This window comes from Ostrea edulis, chromosome 5 (genome assembly GCF_947568905.1).
Source record: "Ostrea edulis chromosome 5, xbOstEdul1.1, whole genome shotgun sequence".
Classification (NCBI taxonomy): domain Eukaryota; kingdom Metazoa; phylum Mollusca; class Bivalvia; order Ostreida; family Ostreidae; genus Ostrea; species Ostrea edulis.
In genome coordinates, this window is record NC_079168.1 from 1,722,308 (window position 1) to 1,742,172 (window position 19,865).

Here is a 19,865-nt window from a genome sequence, read left to right on the forward strand (position 1 = left end):
GGGCATGGACACAATTTGAGCTGAAAATTTTTAAGTTTTTTCTTTCTTTCTATTTTATTGTTTATAAAGCTTAACTGAAATATTTCTAATTATCAACCAAAATTTAAATATCAGTCGTTGAGTTACAAGCGAGATACAGCTTTCATAATTCCTTATTAGGTAAACAAGGCTCTGCCATGTTTTTGTTTACATATAGATGGCTTAATAGAAAATAGCATGTTTAAAACAAAATGAGATGTGTCAAACACTAGAAACTGTTTAACTGTGTTCAGATTTAATTTATTATTTGAAAAATATGTTTTAAACGAAACTGTTCTTAGTATATCTAACCTATGTAAACAAACACATGACACGAGTCTTGTTTACATAACAAAGAAATGGGAGCTCTGTATCTTCCATGTATCACGACAACTGAGATTTAGATTGTTTTTTTACTGACCACTGGAAATACCTTATTGAAGTATTCTAAACATTCAAAATGTCAAAATGGAAAAACAAAATTAGAAAGTTTTCATCTTAATTCGTGCCCATGCCCCTTTAAGCAGTGTTAAGGTCAGGTGTAGACTTTCCATATTATCATGGGACTTAAGTTTGTACTAATGAATGGTCACGTCAAAATACTTCAAAGTACCTGAAAAGTGAGTATTTATTTGAAAATTTCCGTATATATTTGAATATTGATTTTATGTTTAAAACAACCTTCAAATTCTCTTAAGATAGCTCACTACACTAAAGCTTATACTCTGTATGACACGTCACAAGATGGCGATTTAAATGTTTTGTGAAATTATTAGTATCGATCGACTTGTTTGTCTATCATCGTAGCTCAGTGGTTAAAGCATTGGGCTGGGAAAGGAAAAGAAAAAAGCAGCATTGGGCTGGTGAACCGCAAATCTCGAGTTCAAATCCCCCATAGTCTTTTGTTCATATGTGTTGAAATGATTTTTTTGAAAATCATGTTTTCATCCAGATTTGTATATATTTTGCTTTGTTGACATATCTACTTATTGTATATCATCATATCTTTTATAATTAAATCGATTCGTCCTGATTTGAGAAACTATTTCTGGGTGTAGTGAGCCACCTTAAGAAATGTTGAACACTATCACACTTCCAAACAAATGTTCAATTGTTTCTTCTTCTATTTAACAGAATGTACAATTCTTGTTATCTCTAATTTTGATTTTGAATAAGTATTTGAGTTTGAAGTTAAATTTTGTTCAGAATTCTATATTGAAACCATTGCAGTTTACAATTACTTGTAACTTTAAAGGGCAATCAGCCTCTTGTCATTAACTCTTACATTTATATAGTGGTAACTAAATGTTAACTGTCAGTTAAACTTAACTCATCTTCGTGCAACTGGGCCCACCATATTCTATTCCACATGTAGTAACTTTATTCAGATCTAAATTTGGTATGCAATTATGCAAACCACTATCTGAAAATAGGAGTTGTCTCACCCAAAACAATTTTAAAGAGGCCTTTACATCTATTAACAACAATAACTTTCATTCATATATCGATTCAATATATCCCAGTGAGCTCGAAATAAAAGACACCATAGAGTTGTCCACGTCTGCTTCATACGTAGATATTTTATTGAAAGTAGACTTTAACGGCAAACTGACAACTCAACTGTATAACAAACGGGATGATTTCGTCTTCTCCATCGTCAACTTCCCATATTTAGGTAGCAATATTCCATTATCACCTGCATATGGTGTTTATATCTCTCAACTGATTCGATAAGAAAGAGCTTGTTCTGCGTATGGTCAGTTTTTAAATCGAGGCAAGCTACTGACCAACAAGTTGATGGTGCAGGGGTTTCAACAGTCTCGATTGAAGTCAGCACTTCGCAAATTCTATGGTCGCTATAACGATCCATTTCATCAATACAACCTATCATTGGGTCATATGCTGTCTGACGTGTTTCATACCGATTGTTAGGCCATTCTTGGCACACTGATTTTGACTACGGATAACTCCGTTTACCTAATCAGGATACAGGGCCCACGGTGGGTGTGACCAGTCGACGGGGGATGCTTACTTCTCCTAGGCACCTAATCCCACCTCTGGTGTGTCCAAGAGTTCGTGTTTGTCCAACAATCTATTTTGTATTGATTATAGGAGTTATGCGATTGATCACTGTTCGTTATCTTCACCTTTCATCAATCATGTTTAACCCACCATCCTCATATTGTTCTTTTTCAATTCGATGTTGAGAATGGTTTTACAAGAAAGAAAAGAATAATTTATATAATTCTTTACAATAATTGTCATCAGGATTTGGGATTGCCATAAAATATGATAGATGTAAGACCAGAATTTTGATTACAGTAATTTTTGCTACTGGTCTCAATTGTCTTTTCTCCTATTGATTTAAGATTGATTTTATTCTGCTTAACTTTGCTGATAATTTAGTTCAGATATGTTCTGTAACTCTAAATCAAAATTAAAGGGAAAGGCAACCCTAACCACATTGTTGCTTTTATGTTTGTTTTGTTTTGTTTGCTGTTTTCCGCCACACTCAACAATTTTTCAGTTATCTGCTGGCGCCCAGTTTTTATTGGTGGTAGAGAGAATCCAGATACAATATACCTGGGAAAAGACCACCGACCTTCCGAAAGTAAACTGGGAAACTTTCTCACTAACCGGCGTGAGTTGCTTTTATGAATAAAGTATTACCCACTGATATCGTAAATGGCAGTTAACAACAAAAATCCTTGCTTAACGATTAAATCAATATTAATCTATCATATATTTCAAATTACCCGCCGCTAAGAGAGCGGCCATTGAAATTTAATTTATGACGTCACATCGTCGGTTCCGGTTTATTTCATCAGCAGCACTGTAAACAAAACAAATCACGAACTGTTAAGTTTGGAGCCGTATAGATTTGAGCCCGGTCTTTCGCAAGAGGGAATTGAGAAAAGAAGACGTTAATTCGAGTCGCAGACCAGGCAGACGGATGTACGTTTCTTCATACAGATGTCCCGAACCTCAACTTGTCATCACGCAAATGATGGATCCACAGTTTACGATTTTTTTTTTTATTTTTTTTTTTTTTTTTTTTTTTCATATCCCCTTCGCATTAGTGCAATTAACAGCTTGACAGGAAGGTATCAACATACATGTATATTTATTCGTAAAATCTACCATATCACATGCACATATTAGAATCTCATCAAAACTGAAACAGACGATGTGATTATTGATTTTTGTGGTCTTGAATACAAAAGAGTTCCACATCATGGCAGCCTCTATAGATGGCGGGAGTTTCAATTTTTAACGTTTTCAAATTAGTACTGAAGCTTATCTAGGCCGTAAATCAACAGTATAGTATGACATTTTTTTATCATATCATTAATCCTATCATTTATTATGTAAAACATTTTTGGGTTGCCTTCCCCTTTAATTCCAAGTAGAATAAACTCGCCCCCATTCAGACGAAAGTCTTTAGAAAGGGTATCCTGATTATATTTTTTGGATCCAATCCATACTGTATTAGTTTTTGAAAAATTCACTTTTAGTCCTGACATTTCAAGTGTTGCAATACTTTTATTGTTTTTAGAAGAGATTCCTTGCTACCATCAAGTATAATTGATGTATCATCGGCTAGTTGTGAAATTTTCTTTTCATTGTTATCATAATTATATTCATTTTTTCTTATTTGTATAGCTAACATTTCTGCACATAGAAGAAACATCTAAGGTGATAAAGTATCACCTTGTCTACATCCTCTTTGAATGTTGAAAGATGCTGAGAGAGTGCCACCTTGGTTAATAGTAGATATGATGTTGTGATAGAATAAGTTTAGTTAGCACTGCGTTAGTACATAGTACTAACACAGTAGAATATATGAAGAACGAAAATGCAACTGAACCATATTCTTGAATTATAAATTATTTTAAACTAGCTGTATTTATTTCCAAGAAACAAAAACATGATTAAGTATATACCATTAGAATTGTTGAGACTGGAAAATAAGTGCATGTGCACTTATATAAATTCGTTTCACGTGATTGTATGTTAACAAAATGCGTTCACGTTTTGACAAGAGCAGTACAAAAACAAAAACTGAAGAATATCAAAGGAGGTTCAACTGGAATAATTACAATTATATTGGATCACACAATTTGAACGGTAAAGCAATAGGATAAAGCATATGAGAAAGCATGGATCACACAAAATTTAACTAGTTCTAATTGTAACGGGGACCGTTACATATGTTCCCCAAACCTCCCCCAATTAAAAAGTGATGTTCTTGTGAATCTATAACAAAAAATCATTTTATTTTAGCCTTTAATTACATGTAGTACGTTCAATATGGTCATTTCAGTACCAAAAAATGAAAGAAAGCGTTGCACGCGCATACACGCGCACGCGTGTATGATTCCGAATTTTTGTTGATGTCGTTCAACAGGCATTTGTATCATATACCCACAGTGTGAATTTCATAACGTTTCCATCAAATATAAGGAAGTTATAGCGATTTTAAAATCGTCCAATCAGAATTCAGCACACGTGCATGCACGTGCTGAGCAGTAATTCTAACCACAGCAATTTGTAAGGAGTACCAAGACACATCTAAACCATTAATATCAATAGAATTTGATGAAAAACAAAAACGTTATCGTCCTTTAAAAATTGAACATTTAAAAACCGTTGCACGCGCATGCGCGTGTGTGTTGGCATTTTTTTGTTACACCAATATATAGATACACATATTGTCTACGTATGCTGTGAATATCATCTCATTCGCTTCATAAATAAGATAGTTACAAACGTTTTAGTATTATCCAATCAAAATGAAGCGCACGTGCATGCGCGTGCAAATTGGTAATTTTGACCATGCAGATCAGTTAACGGTCTCAATATCTACCTATGATATGAATTTCAAGCCATTTCAATGAACAACAAAAAAGTTAGACTGATTCCAAAGTTAGTGTACAAATTTTGTAATGCGCGTGCACGCGCATGCGTGCGCGTGCTGACAAAAAAACTATTATTTTTCATATGTACAAATGATATACTATCATCCTATTTAGGTTTTATATCGCTTCCTTCAATATTCTGATTTTCCATTTTTTGTACCAAAATTGCAATGCACGTGCACGCGCGTGCATGCACGTGCAGACAAAATGACTATCACTATGCAAATCTACAAACGCTATACTATCATCCTGGAAAGTTTCATATCGATCGCTTTTGTAGTTTCTGAGAACACTACCGGACAAAAAAGTACCGGAGAAAAAGAATAATAATAATAATAACTAGACACGATCTCGTTGCGAGCAACAAGTAGGTCTTCCGTCCGATTTGTTGATGCACTCGGAGTTAAAAAAAAAAAAAAAGAAAAGACAAATGAGTCCCAATTTAGTTTCCGACTTTAAGACACTTTAGATATAATAAATTTTTCATATCATAAGCTTCTGAAGCAAAGTTGCGGTGAAATTCGTTTGAAATTCGACTCTCCAGGCGAGCCATAAGGCCCGTGGGCCTATTTCTTGATGTCATTTGTTAGCCCTCTATAGACTCAACAACTTTAGTTCTATATGTCTTTACAAAATATTTACCTGTAAAAAGTTATTGAGATCGACCGATATCGACAAAAAATCGACTCTACAGGCGAGCCATTAGGACCATAGGCCTATTTCTTGATATCAATCGATAGATCTCGATAAACTGAACAACTTTTGTTCAATATGTCCTTACAAAATATTTACCAGTTACAAGTTTTTGAAATCGACTGATATCGACAAAAATCGACTCTACAGGCGAGCCATGAGGCCCACAGACCCATTTTTTGATATTGATCGATAGGTTATGACACATTGAACAACTTTTGTTCAATAATGCTTTTCAAAAAATATGTCGTTTTAAAGATATGAGGCGTCAAATATTTACGATTTTGGCCCTTAAAATCTCTAATTACGTAACATATGACCTACTTTTTGATTTGATAAGATCAAGCTCGTTGAGATGAACATTTCCGCTTCTACAACTTATTATAAAATATTAATAGTTTCTGAGATATTCTCAAAAACATTTGGACCCTTCTGAACCCCTAATTTAAAGGGCCAGCCCGTTTTGCTTGATATCGTAAGAAAGGCCTTGTCATTTTAAACATTTTTTGCTCAACAAGTATTTAGAAATTCTTTACCGTTCTCGAGTTATCTCTACAAGAAATATTATGGGGCCAAACTGTAGCTCCCTAACGGGGCCACATAGGGAAAAAACGAAATGTACATATTATTTAGGTTCAATAATGCTTTTCAAAATATTTGTCGTTTGCAAGATATGAGGCGTCAATTATTTATGATTTTGGCCCTTAAAATCCCTTATTACGTAACATATGACCTACTTTTTGATTTGATAAGAACAAGCTCGTTTAGATGAACATTTCCGCTTCAATGACTTATTACAAAATATTAATAGTTTCTGAGATATTCTCATAAACCTTTGGACCCTTCTGGGCCCCTAATTTAAAGGGTCAGCCCCTTTTGCTTGATATCGTAAGAAAGGTCATGACATTTCAAACATTTTTTGTTCAACAAGTATTTAGAAATTCTTTACCGTTCTCGAGTTATTTCTAGAAGTAATTTTTAGGGGCCAAACTGTAGCTCCCTAACGGGGCCACATAGGGTAAAAACGAAATATGCATATTGTTCAGATCATCATTCTGAACAACTTTTGTTCTTTATTGCTTTTCAAAATATTTGTCGTTTTCGAGATACAAGGGGTAAAAAATTTATGGTTTTGGCCCTTAAAATCCCTTATTACGTAACATATGACCTAAATTTTTATATGAATAGATTTGGATTGTTGAGATGAACATTTTTTGTTCTTTGACTTATACCAAAATATTAACGATTTTTGAGATATTTGATCTAGACTTTGAGCCCTTATAGATCCCTAATTGAAGGGGCTAGCCCCTAAATCTTGATATTTTCGAAAAGATCTCGTAAATGTGCACAACTTTTGTTCTACATGTCTTAACAAAATATTTGCAAGAAAAAAGATATTGGAGATCAAAGGTCAAAAATCGCCGAAATCGGCGAAAAATTTTGGCATCCATTTTTTCAGGTCCAGGCGAGCGTTTAGGCAAATCGCCTCCGGTAAAATCGAATCCCCCACAAATCTTCTAAAATGTTTACTCTATCTTGTGTAGAAATTTCAAGACTCTAGCTTCAAAACTAACGGAGGAGATGTGTGGACAACAAGGCCCTTCAAAAAGTCACTAAAAGAGAGATAACTCCTGACCGGAAGTGACGTCAAGCACGAAATTTTGCAAGCAAAGTCTCGTCACCAAAAGACATCTTTCCTGAAAATTTCGTGAAAATCGATCAAGAAATGGCTGAGAAAAACGCGTGTACTACCAAGGAAAATAATAATAATAATGAAGAAGAAGAACGCGAACAATAATAGTAAGGTCTTCCGCAGGAGACGGAAGACCTTAATAATAATGAAGAAGAAGAACGCGAACAATAATAGTAAGGTCTTCCGCAGGAGACGGAAGACCTTAATAATAATAATAATAATAATGAAGAAGAAGAACGCGAACAATAATAGTAAGGTCTTCCACAGGAGACGGAAGACCTTAATAATGAAGAAGAAGAACGCGAACAATAATAGTAAGGTCTTCCGCAGGAGACGGAAGACCTTAATAATAATAATAAGAAACAGAGTAAAAACAATATGTTCCCAAACTTTGTTTGGGGAACATAAATATGTGCATGTAGGTAAACAGCAGATCGACATAAAAGCAGAGGAGCAAATGACAAATTTAAATGCAATACATGTAGACAAGAGGCGAGTTTTCATTATGAATATCATAAACAAGAAGCAAACTATTAAATGATGGGAACATGAAGTAAAATAGCAAACAATGAATGAAGACAACACTAAGCAAATATGAAATTTGCATGATTGTGGGAGAACCATGTTAGCTTTATCAAAGCGTTTGGACTCAACACAGTCCATCCATGATTTAAAATTCCGCAAAAGAAAATCGTATAAAAACTCTGGTTAAGAACTACACAAGTGAAGCTGTACACATCATCAGTGTACATACATAATGTAGTGTATTTTCCAGTATATCTACATTTCTATGTTTATTCATTTATTCATGTTGTAAACACGCGCGTATGAATACTGATGAATAAAATGTCTCTATTTTAATGACTGGGAATTCCAACAGAAATGAAAGATGAATGTAAATATAAGAAATAACCTTCATTTTTGAAAGTACATGAAGACAGCGTACTTGATGTAATAGCCGGCGTGACGAATCGCAGTTCGTACCCTCAAATATTTTCAAAAATGAAATTCATTTCTAAATCAATGAAATCGTTAAGTACTGAGCTTTTCTTAAGTATTGGCACCGTGATTTTCAGGGCCAGGGCCCAAGTTTACATACACGTAGGATTATAATCATGAAAACGTTAAGTACAAATTCAAATTGATAAATTGCTAATTTGAATTTTGGTTCTACCAATATTATAACAAACGGCGTCTTGTCATGGATGGATGTGACAGTGTTCAGATTTACCTCAATGCTCAGATTTATTCAATTGAATGACATTTTTCTTTTGATCTAGATCCTTTGCCGTATTTCCGACTTCATGGCGGAAACAACTCCGACGAAGGATTTCTTAGTGTTCTTAAAAATGGAACGTGGTACCCAATGTGTGACGAAACAATTTCAGACGCCCAAATCAACATGAGCTGTCAGATGATGGGATATAGATATGGGTAACGTCAATTTAAAGTCAGGTTCATATAGCTGTGAGGCTTTTTAAAGCATGTGGTGCATCATGCATTTCTACAATAATTGACATATACTTTAGAGGATACAATCTTGGGAATTTTTCAAGCCGTACAGTCGGGTCGTACTATAAGATAACCAACATGCAGTGTTTGAAAGACATGATCTGCTACTCAGACCCATTTCCCTCAACAAGGTGCGACCATGGCCATCAGGTCTTTATGGGATGTTACTCGTCAAGTGAGTATTTTCGATCCCGCACGTGTTTTTTTCCTATGGTTATGTTAATTAGCATAGGTACAGTGCGTCGTTATTTTCAAATTCAGATAAGATTCGATTAGTTGGAGGATCTAAGGCTTCAGAGGGCCGCATCGAGGTGAAACACAAAGGGATATGGGGAAGCATATGTTCGTCCAACTTCTCTGTTACGGAGGGAAAAGTGATATGTCGGAGTCTGGGATATGATGGCAGGTGCGTGTCTTTAAAGAAGCCATATACCGTAGTCTTTCTAGTATGATTTACGTCAGTGGAACCGATTGTTAACTGAAAATAAATCTTACCTCTTTAAGTCACGTGACGGTGTACCATGGCGGAATGTTTGGTCACGGAGAGGGACCGGAAGTGATATCTGACCTAACCTGTCGAGGTGTGGAGGAGGACATCGCGGCCTGTAGTAAACTCAATTATACCGAGCGCCCGTGTCCCAGGGGGAACGAAGTGGGCGTTACTTGTGGTCAGTCAATCATTACTTGAAAATGTATTAACTTTGTAAGGAAACTTGATACAAGCAGAAAATGGTTCCAAATGACCCCCTAGCGCGAACATCCGTGCAAGTCTAGCTAGTATAGGGAATGTTTATTGGTGATTGTCCGACTCTAAAAAGAAAGATTATTATTATTATTATAGGATGATATAATTTGTTTGGTTTCGTTTGGTTTTGATAAGTACGAATAATACATAAAATTCCCCCACTGTTTTGGATAGGAATAAATTACATGTACATTCCATGCGGTAAATGTTATTGATTTTGCTTATAAAAAACATTGATTATCATTTTCATCATTTTTTAAAAGAATCGTTTCTGTCTAGTGTTGCTAACATTGCTCTTATCTAGCCAGAAACAGTCCATATTAATATATTTTCGTTTGCGACTTGGATGCTATGGAAACATGACTTTATTTTTTGAGATTTGATATTGGTTGCTATAGTCTTATTAAAATAACCGGGGTATTTCATGAGAGCATCGAATGTGACTTGAAAATCACTACTGTGACAGAATATCAGCGAGTCAAAAAGTTCGTCAGGAGTAACTACTTACTCGATTGGAATTTCAGGTACTACTCCCTTACGATTGGTGGGAGGGGCTGGACCATGGGAGGGACGCCTAGAAATTCAAAATGGAGGTCAATGGAAAGGCGTCTGTAAAGATAGTTTTAATCAACGGATAACAAAAATCATTTGTAAAATGATGGGATTCCCCGACAGGTAAGTTCTAGCCATTCTGATGCTTTACATTCGGTCACTTCATTATAACAAGAAGCCCATGGGCCACATCACTCACCTGAACACAGCAAATCACAACTGTACTGAAATATATAGCCAGTGAAGTTTGTATCCTTTTTCTAGTCAAAATAGCCATGATTAAACAAGTTTTATTGCAACAAATAGAAAATTACTCGCTCCTCGATTCGTAATTTAACAACCTTTCATTTACAAAACAAAAATTTCACATTATATCTTATAATTTTAACATGAAATGGATCCATTGTGAACCTCACCTGGTTCCAAGGGGGGGGGGGGGGGGGGGGGGGGGGCTGATTACATGTAACACCCGGACCTTTAAAAAAGAAAAGAAGTTTAATACAATATGCATAGTGTATAATCCTTATACAAAAGGTAGGCCAAAGTTTAAAGGTATAGGACAGTCATATGATGACAGTCTTTGCATGTAATTTACTAAATTGTGTACTTGACAATATTCATACATATAGCATTATAAATTCATAAAATTTTATTATTGTATTCTAAGTTGCTCGAATAACTTCCATTTTTTCAAAAACATTCCAACATAGTTCTTTCTTATAGCTAATTTCAATTCTATATCGTATACATTTCACAAAGTCAGCTTAAAGCATCTACAATTGTTGATATTGTAAATATTGGCATTTGAGATGTAGTTCTTCTTAAGAAGATTTATTTTTTAAAAATACCACCCAAATACTTGGAATTAAAAAACAATAATATCTCTTTTTAATGGAATATGACCCTTGAATCCCCTTTACCCAATGATACTTTATACCACCTTTGAATGAAACTGGTTCAGTTACTAAAAAGTAGTCCAGAGAAGATGAAAATGGGGAAAATTCGCCATCAACGACGACGATGCTAAAAAAGGAATAAAAGAGAACGAAGAATAAGGGCAGACTTTCTATCGTTTATCCGTCTCAGAATAAGAACAGACTTTCTATCGTTTATCCGTCTCATTTCTTTCTACATTTGCAGCGATGTTGTTGCTGAAATAAAGCCAGATAACTTTTATGGACGTGGTCCAAGTGGTCACATGATCAGTATCACGAATTGTCGTGAAGGTATCTCGGACATTGGTGGTTGTGTACTGTCCAGGTCCTGTTTCTTTCCCACTGATGTGGGCATACGATGTCGTAAGTAGTAGTCCATACCTTCCATCATATTGAGAAATTCAATGGTTTTATTTTTTCCACAATTTTTAACAGATCCCTAACAAAACCCATTATAAAGATCTAGAATTGAAAGCAATTTACTTATTTACCGGTCACTGTTGTCAGTGGTTGCTTAGTAACCGGGGGGTCGTGAGTTGGGAGTCCCCCTCGTACTTTGGCTGTGTCAAAAGCAAATCCTTAAACATAGGTAGTGACTGCTCCGCCAAATGCTCAGCATTTAGAAGCGAGAGTCACGAGTCTTTTGGATGAGACCTTATAAACTGAGGTCCAACTCACTGCTACGGCTCTGAGTGTCATGCATAGATCTAAATTTGTGACACTTCACATAAAGCTGATGTCGTCTCAATATGACAGAAAAGTATGTCGGAACTGGGAATCAATGCGGTTCATACCCTCATGTATTTTGAAACGTGAACATCTTTTATATCTACATTCTACTTTCATTTCTGGCGGACTTCCCAGATGCATTATATTTACCATGATTTTACACTTATCATGCACAACTGCAACGGATTCATGAGGGAAATGGCTATCATTATAATCGGTAAAGATATCAAAGGCAAAAACATCAATATGAAAATGTATATATTTTCAAAATGCCTTTAAGATTACAATAAAGTTTATATAAATTTCAAACCTCTTGAATGATACAGAAATTATCAGAAAGCTCAAAATCCGATACATTGCAACACTTTCCTTTTTAAAAATATGTTTCCGAAAAACAAAACTTTACAAAAGACATGTCATTGATCATGATAATAAATTAAACCTTTATTCTGAATCGGTATTACCTTTAAATGTGTAGTTAATTGTGTAGTCGGATTATTATATTCTTTGTACTAAATTGAGAATTTGTAATTGTCTTAAATATCTTTTTAACATTGATTTTGTTTTGCTACATGTACCTCAAAATCATGACATTAGTTTCGTTATTATAGAATGGTAAATTCAAGGTTATGTCTTACAAGCACAACATTAATGCAGTAATTATTAATGCAGTGATTAATTGTTAAAAAGATACAAAGGATATAAGGTTGCAAGGCGGGTCACATCCAATGGAAGGTCGAGTTGAGGTGAAAGTTCAAGGCCAATGGAGTACTGTTTGTGATGATAACTGGGACAACCGAGACGCCACTACCGTGTGTCGAATGCTGACAGATTATCCCATCGACAGGTAAACATCTTACTCTATATGTAAAACATGTTACACCGCTACCTGTACCACTGACAAGTAAAACAGACACCACTACCACTGACAAGTAAACCACACACCACTACCACTGACAAGTAAACCACACACCACTACCACTGACAAGTAAAACAGACACCACTACCACTGACAAGTAAAACATACACCACTACCACTGACAAGTAAAACATACACCACTACCACTGACAAGTAAAACAGACACCACTACCACTGACAAGTAAACACACACCACTACCACTGACAAGTAAAACACACACCACTACCACTGACAAGTAAAACACACACCACTACCACTGACAAATAAAACACACACCACTACCACTGACAAGTAAACCACACACCACTGACAAGTAAACCACACACCACTACCACTGACAAGTAAACCACACACCACTACCACTGACAAGTAAAACAGACACCACTACCACTGACAAGTAAAACACACACCACTACCACTGACAAGTAAAACACACACCACTACCACTGACAAGTAAAACACACACCACTACCACTGACAAGTAAAACACACACCACTACCACTGACAGGTAAAACAGACACCACTACCACTGACAAGTAAAACATACACCACTACCACTGACAAGTAAAACACACACCACTGACAAGTAAATCACACACCACTGACAAGTAAATCACACACCACTACCACTGTCAAGTAAAACACACACCACTGACAAGTAAAACACACACCACTGACAAGTAAAACACACACCACTGACAAGTAAAACACAATCCACTACCACTGACAAGTAAACCACACACCACTACCACTGACAAGTAAAACATACACCACTACCACTGACAAGTAAAACACACACCACTACCACTGTCAAGTAAAACACACACCACTACCACTGTCAAGTAAAACACACACCACTGACAAGTAAAACACACACCACTGACAAGTAAAACACACACCACTGACAAGTAAAACACACACCACTGACAAGTAAAACACAATCCACTACCACTGACAAGTAAACCACACACCACTACCACTGACAAGTAAAACATACACCACTACCACTGACAAGTAAAACACACACCACTACCACTGACAAGTAAAACAGACACCACTACCACTGACAAGTAAACCACACACCACTACCACTGACAAGTAAAACATACACCACTACCACTGACAAGTAAAACACACACCACTACCACTGACAAGTAAAACACACACCACTGACAAGTAAAACACACACCACTGACAAGTAAAACAGACACCACTACCACTGACAAGTAAAACACACACCACTACTACTGACAAGTAAAACACACACCACTGTCAAGTAAAACACACACCACTACCACTGTCAAGTAAAACACACACCACTACTACTGTCAAGTAAAACACACACCACTGTCAAGTAAAACACACACCACTGTCAAGTAAAACACACACCACTACCACTGAGAAGAAAATACACACCACTACCACTGACAAGTAAAACAGACACCACTACCACTGACAAGTAAAACATACACCACTACCACTGACAAGTAAAACATACACCACTACCACTGACAAGTAAAACAGACATCACTACCACTGACAAGTAAAACACACACCACTACCACTGACAAATAAAACACACACCACTACCACTGACAAGTAAACCACACACCACTGACAAGTAAACCACACACCACTACCACTGACAAGTAAACCACACACCACTACCACTGACAAGTAAAACAGACACCACTACCACTGACAAGTAAAACACACACCACTACCACTGACAAGTAAAACACACACCACTACCACTGACAAGTAAAACACACCACTACCACTGACAAGTAAGATACACACCACTACCACTGACAAGTAAAACACACCACTACCACTGACAAGTAAATCACACCACTACCACTGACAAGTAAAACATACACCACTACCACTGACAAGTAAAACAGACACCACTACCACTGACAAGTAAAACACACCACTACCACTGACAAGTAAAACATACACCACTACCACTGACAAGTAAAACACAATCCACTACCACTGACAAGTAAATCACACACCACTGACAAGTAAAACACAATCCACTACCACTGTCAAGTAAAACACACACCACTACCACTGTCAAGTAAAACACACACCACTACCACTGACAAGTAAAACACACACCACTGACAAGTAAAACACACACCACTACTACTGTCAAGTAAAACAGACACCACTACCACTGACAAGTAAACCACACACCACTACCACTGACAAGTAAACCACACACCACTACCACTGACAAGTAAACCACACACCACTACCACTGACAAGTAAAACACACACCACTACTACTGACAAGTAAAACACACACCACTGTCAAGTAAAACACACACCACTACCACTGAGAAGAAAATACACACCACTACCACTGACAAGTAAAACAGACAAAACTACCACTGACAAGTAAAACACACACCGCTACCACTGACAAGTAAAACAGACACCACTACCACTGACAAGTAAACCACACACCACTACCACTGACAAGTAAAACACACACCACTACCACTGACAAGTAAAACACACACCACTACCACTGACAAGTAAAACAGACACCACTACCACTGACAAGTAAAACACACACCACTACCACTGACAAGTAAAACACAAACCGCTACCACTGACAAGTAAAACACACACCACTACCACTGACAAGTAAAACACACACCACTACCACTGACAAGTAAAACACACACCACTGTCAAGTAAAATACACACTGCTACCACTGACAAGTAAAACACAATCCACTACCACTGACAAGTAAAACACACACCACTACCACTGACAAGTAAAACAGACACCACTACCACTGACAAGTAAAACAGACACCACTACCACTGACAAATAAAACACACACCACTACCACTGACAAGTAAAACACACACCACTGACAAGTAAATCACACACCACTACTACTGAGAGGAAAACAGTATTCAATTTTGGGTTACATTGCAGATTATCTCTTGATATGATGACCTGATTATTCCACTAATAGATTAAGCAGATTCATACTGACAGGTAAACCAGGTTATCTCAGTTATAGGTAAGCGTAGTATCCCATTGGCAGCCTACAGATTTCTAACATTATCAAAACATACACATTATCCCAATGAATTACAACCTATATCATTCTTTGACAAATAAAACAGAGTAAATTTCACTGACAGGTAGGCTTTTCACGTGTACACGTATCTCATTGTTAGGTGAAACAGATGACGTGTTTCCCTTTAACAGATAAAATGTACAATCCCATCTACAGAAAAAAAAGAGTATCCCTTTGAAAAGTAAAAGAAAGTTTCCTTTCAGTAATATCCACCTGGGAATCAATCTATCCCTTTGACAGGTATACATCATACTTAACCTTTCTGACAGATAAGGCAGATCTTCCCATTGACCTATAAACCAGATCATTCCTTTGACACGTAATACAGATTGTCCCATTGACAGGGGAACAAATACATCCCATGGATCGCCAGAACACATAGCGGGTGCTCCTTTGATAAGTAAATCAGATGATTCTATTAATATTTATAACTCCCATTCACAGGTAAAACAGATTATCCCACTGATGGGTAAAACAGATTATTTCTTTTATAAGCAAAACTAAATTATCCATTAGACAGATAAAAAAGACTATCCTTAAGACAGGAAAAAGGATTACGGCAATGACAAGCAAAAAATGGCAATACCCTTAATAGGAGAAAGTTGATCACATTAAGAGGTAAAACAGATCGACAATCCCGACACTTACTATCCCATTCACAGGGGAATAACATATCGTTCAACTGACAATTGAAACTTTTTCTAAAACATTACCAACCCATTTACAGAAGAAAACAAGCCATATCATTCCGGTGGCAATTGAAACAGACTATCCCCAACATTTAGAACAGTCCACGATCCCACTAACAGGCAAAACAAATTTACTGTAATTTTCTCTTCAGAAATGTCACTGGGACGGCCTTCCAGGGCGCATTCTTCGGAACAGGAACCGGAAGAGTAGCCATGTCAAACGTCCAGTGTAACGGGTCAGAGGTCAGTCTCTTCACCTGTCCGGCAGACATGACGGGGGGAGTAAACTGCGATCACTCACGTGACGCGGGTGTATCCTGTTCCGGTACGTACAGATATGTAGGTCACCAATATCATTCAGTGGATGAAAGTTAAATGCAAGGTATTTGCTGATTGATATAATCACGTGTAACTTCTCAGCTAAAACTCTTCCCGTGATATTGAGATATTATTTTCATTACCCTATATGTACATCTGACTGCAGTAAACAACAGCGTTGTTTTGGTTGGAACATCCTCTTCTTCAACGACAGGAACAGTGAGTATTGTAGAGGGCGGACACTGGAACAGCGTCTGTGACCATTCCTGGACGAGAGAGGACGCCCGCGTTGTGTGTCGGTCACTTGGTTACTGGTATATTAAGAGTTATACTCTATTGAAAGCATCATTGTATTTCAAAGGGAAAGGCAACCTTAATCACATTGTTGTTTTTATGAATAAAGTATCACTTACTGATATCGTAAATGACAGTCTTTAACAACAAAAGCCCTTGCTTAACAATTAAAGCTGTATGACCCGATGTTCATGTATTATTTTTGTACATAATTACTTCAAAGCAGATTAATTACTTTATAAAGTTATTAACTTTCCCTTAATTACATACTTGAAAACATCTGCATGTAAAAGAAAACAGTGCGAATATTATTTAGAAAGTAAATATAGTGGCTACATATATAAATCATCCCATAATAGACGTCTATAAATAGACCAAAGCGCGTCAGGGGAATCCCAACATGATGTATTAAAGGACACATCTCGTGTTTTCAAAGTATACAGAATTATATGCATTTTGTCTTCCTTATGCTTATAGAAATTAATTGTAATAGTTCGTTCGCTGAAGTATTGCGATAATTAACCACAATACGGACTTAAATCTACGCCCCGATTTCAAAAAGCCTAGTTAATTAGATAGGTAGTCACGTGGTACAGTGACGTCATATGCGACCTTCGTCGATCAACTTGTTGTAAAAGTAGTGTTAGATATTTTTAAATGCTCGGGTTTTAGGGACCTAATTTATTTACCATGGATAACATTTATTTCGATGTTGACAAATTTCCCGAGTCTTATATCTTTTAGCCACCAATGCATACAAATAGCGACCCAAATGTAGCGAGAAAAGCGAGTATGAAATCTGCATAAATTTGCGAGTAAATAATGTTTACATGGGATCACTGTCTAAACACAATTTCGTAATGCCATTTCTGTAAACAACTGTAATTAACGTTGTTGCTTTTCTTAAATAAACAGTGCAATTATTATTAAATTTATTTTTGGAGAAGTTAGATAGGCCTAAATTATGATACGATTATGTATCATTGGCAACTATAGGTCTATACTGTCACGGGTGCATTTCGGAGAGAGAAAATAATAATAATGATGATCAAACTTATTGTGAAAATCACAATACTTTTAAATTATTTCATTAAAGCAATTTTATTACGCCTAATCATTATTTTTTGTTATCAATACGTTGTTACTTAGGAAGTGGGAGCGCGGCGTGTTGTTATTGTAAACACGTACGCGTTCTTTAAAAAAATGAAAGCATTATAATTCAATTCAAAGTCGGGAAATATTATATTTTATTATTTATAATTGAAAGTTCAATTATCTTTTATCTTTGAATTTCTTTTTTAAAACTACCAGTTGGTAGACACTGCTAGCAAAGTTCTGCCTATATGTTGTTACAAGGTGAAGGTCAGTTGGTGCGAGTGTGTATTGAATTGGAGAGCAGAACGGAAAGCATATGCCGTAGGCCTATATGTAACAGTGCGTAGCTTCGATAGAACCATTTTCTCGCAGTTTATCTACGTTTTTGTCCAAGTGTTTATTGGAAAAAGTACAGGGACAAATTCTACTGGGTTTTTTTAATGGCAAAGTCGTTGTGCCGACAAAATTTATTCACGTCTTGTCCCTCATACCTTCCTTCGAAAATTGAAAAAAAAAACACAGTCCAAATCCTCTCTACTGACAGCAAGTACACCCTTAAACGACACAAAACACCCTAATGCAGTGTTATTTACAAGCTGTTAATGTGATAATTGTTTGTTTGTCAATTAAATCTAATCTGTTTATGAAATGGCTATCAATCTTCTCGCTCGAGGTCGCATATGACGTCACAGATAATGGCGCGTAAACTATCGAAGAAAATATGCATATCGCAAGATTTGAATTTCATCGCTTTCAAACTCGAAAACTACGCACACTGTTTCATTTAAAACACATGTAAAGTAGTTTTAGGCATGAAATGAATTAATTTTGCTGAAAAAATTAAAAAGTTTAAAAACATGCGATGTGTCCTTTAACTCATACGCAACTGTCTAGTTTTAAGACTGAAAGAGCGTAAAACAACGAATTACTAAGAGGTATTTGATATTTTTATTTCTATTAAACTTATGGTACAGTACTGTTATAACAAAATACACAGCTTTACACAGATAAGACCACCAATGATTTGAAAGTTTGAACTGGTCACGTGATTGCCACTTGAAATGGCAGAGTGACGCGGTTATTTGTAAACATCGATTTAAAATCAAATTATTTGGGTTAAAACAGGTGAAATAATTTATGATATGTCGTACAGTCTCATAACTACATACGTGCGATCAGTCTCATAACTACATACGTGCGATGATTTAATAGCGTTTTTACGAGATGGAAAAAAATATTGTAATTCGGACCATACAGCTTTAAATCAATATTAATCTATCATGTATTTTAAATTACCCGCTGCTAAGAGAGCGGCCATTGATGTTTAATTTATGACATCACACCGTCTGTTCTGATTTATTTAATCAGTAGCACTGTAAACATGACAGGTCACGAACAGTTAAGTTTTGATCCGTATAGATTTGAGCCCGTTTTTTCGCAAGAAGAAATTGAGAAAAGGCGTTCAGTCGAGTCGCAGACCAGGCAGACGGTAAACATTTCTTCATACAAATGTTTCGAACCTCAAATTGTCATTACGCAAATGATGGATCCACAGTTTACATAGTCTTTTCTTTTCAAATGATTTGGTTGGGTCGAGAATTTCACATCTCCCCTTTACATTAGTGTAATTAACAGCTTGACAGGA

The 19,865-nt window shown here is 36.2% G+C and overlaps 1 protein-coding gene across 1 annotated transcript in view; it reads left to right on the forward strand.

Annotated features, from left to right (window-relative positions):
- The window catches only part of LOC125650383 (deleted in malignant brain tumors 1 protein-like), a 41,090-nt gene that overhangs the window by 15,856 nt on the left and 5,369 nt on the right, over positions 1-19,865 (forward strand). Inside the window, exons 5-13 of the mRNA XM_048878641.2 lie at positions 8,604-8,757; positions 8,853-9,010; positions 9,097-9,241; positions 9,340-9,503; positions 10,105-10,255; positions 11,273-11,430; positions 12,487-12,643; positions 16,666-16,838; positions 16,998-17,145. Coding sequence (XP_048734598.2) covers positions 8,604-8,757; positions 8,853-9,010; positions 9,097-9,241; positions 9,340-9,503; positions 10,105-10,255; positions 11,273-11,430; positions 12,487-12,643; positions 16,666-16,838; positions 16,998-17,145 — 1,408 coding nt within the window. The remainder of the gene's footprint in view (positions 1-8,603; positions 8,758-8,852; positions 9,011-9,096; positions 9,242-9,339; positions 9,504-10,104; positions 10,256-11,272; positions 11,431-12,486; positions 12,644-16,665; positions 16,839-16,997; positions 17,146-19,865) is intronic.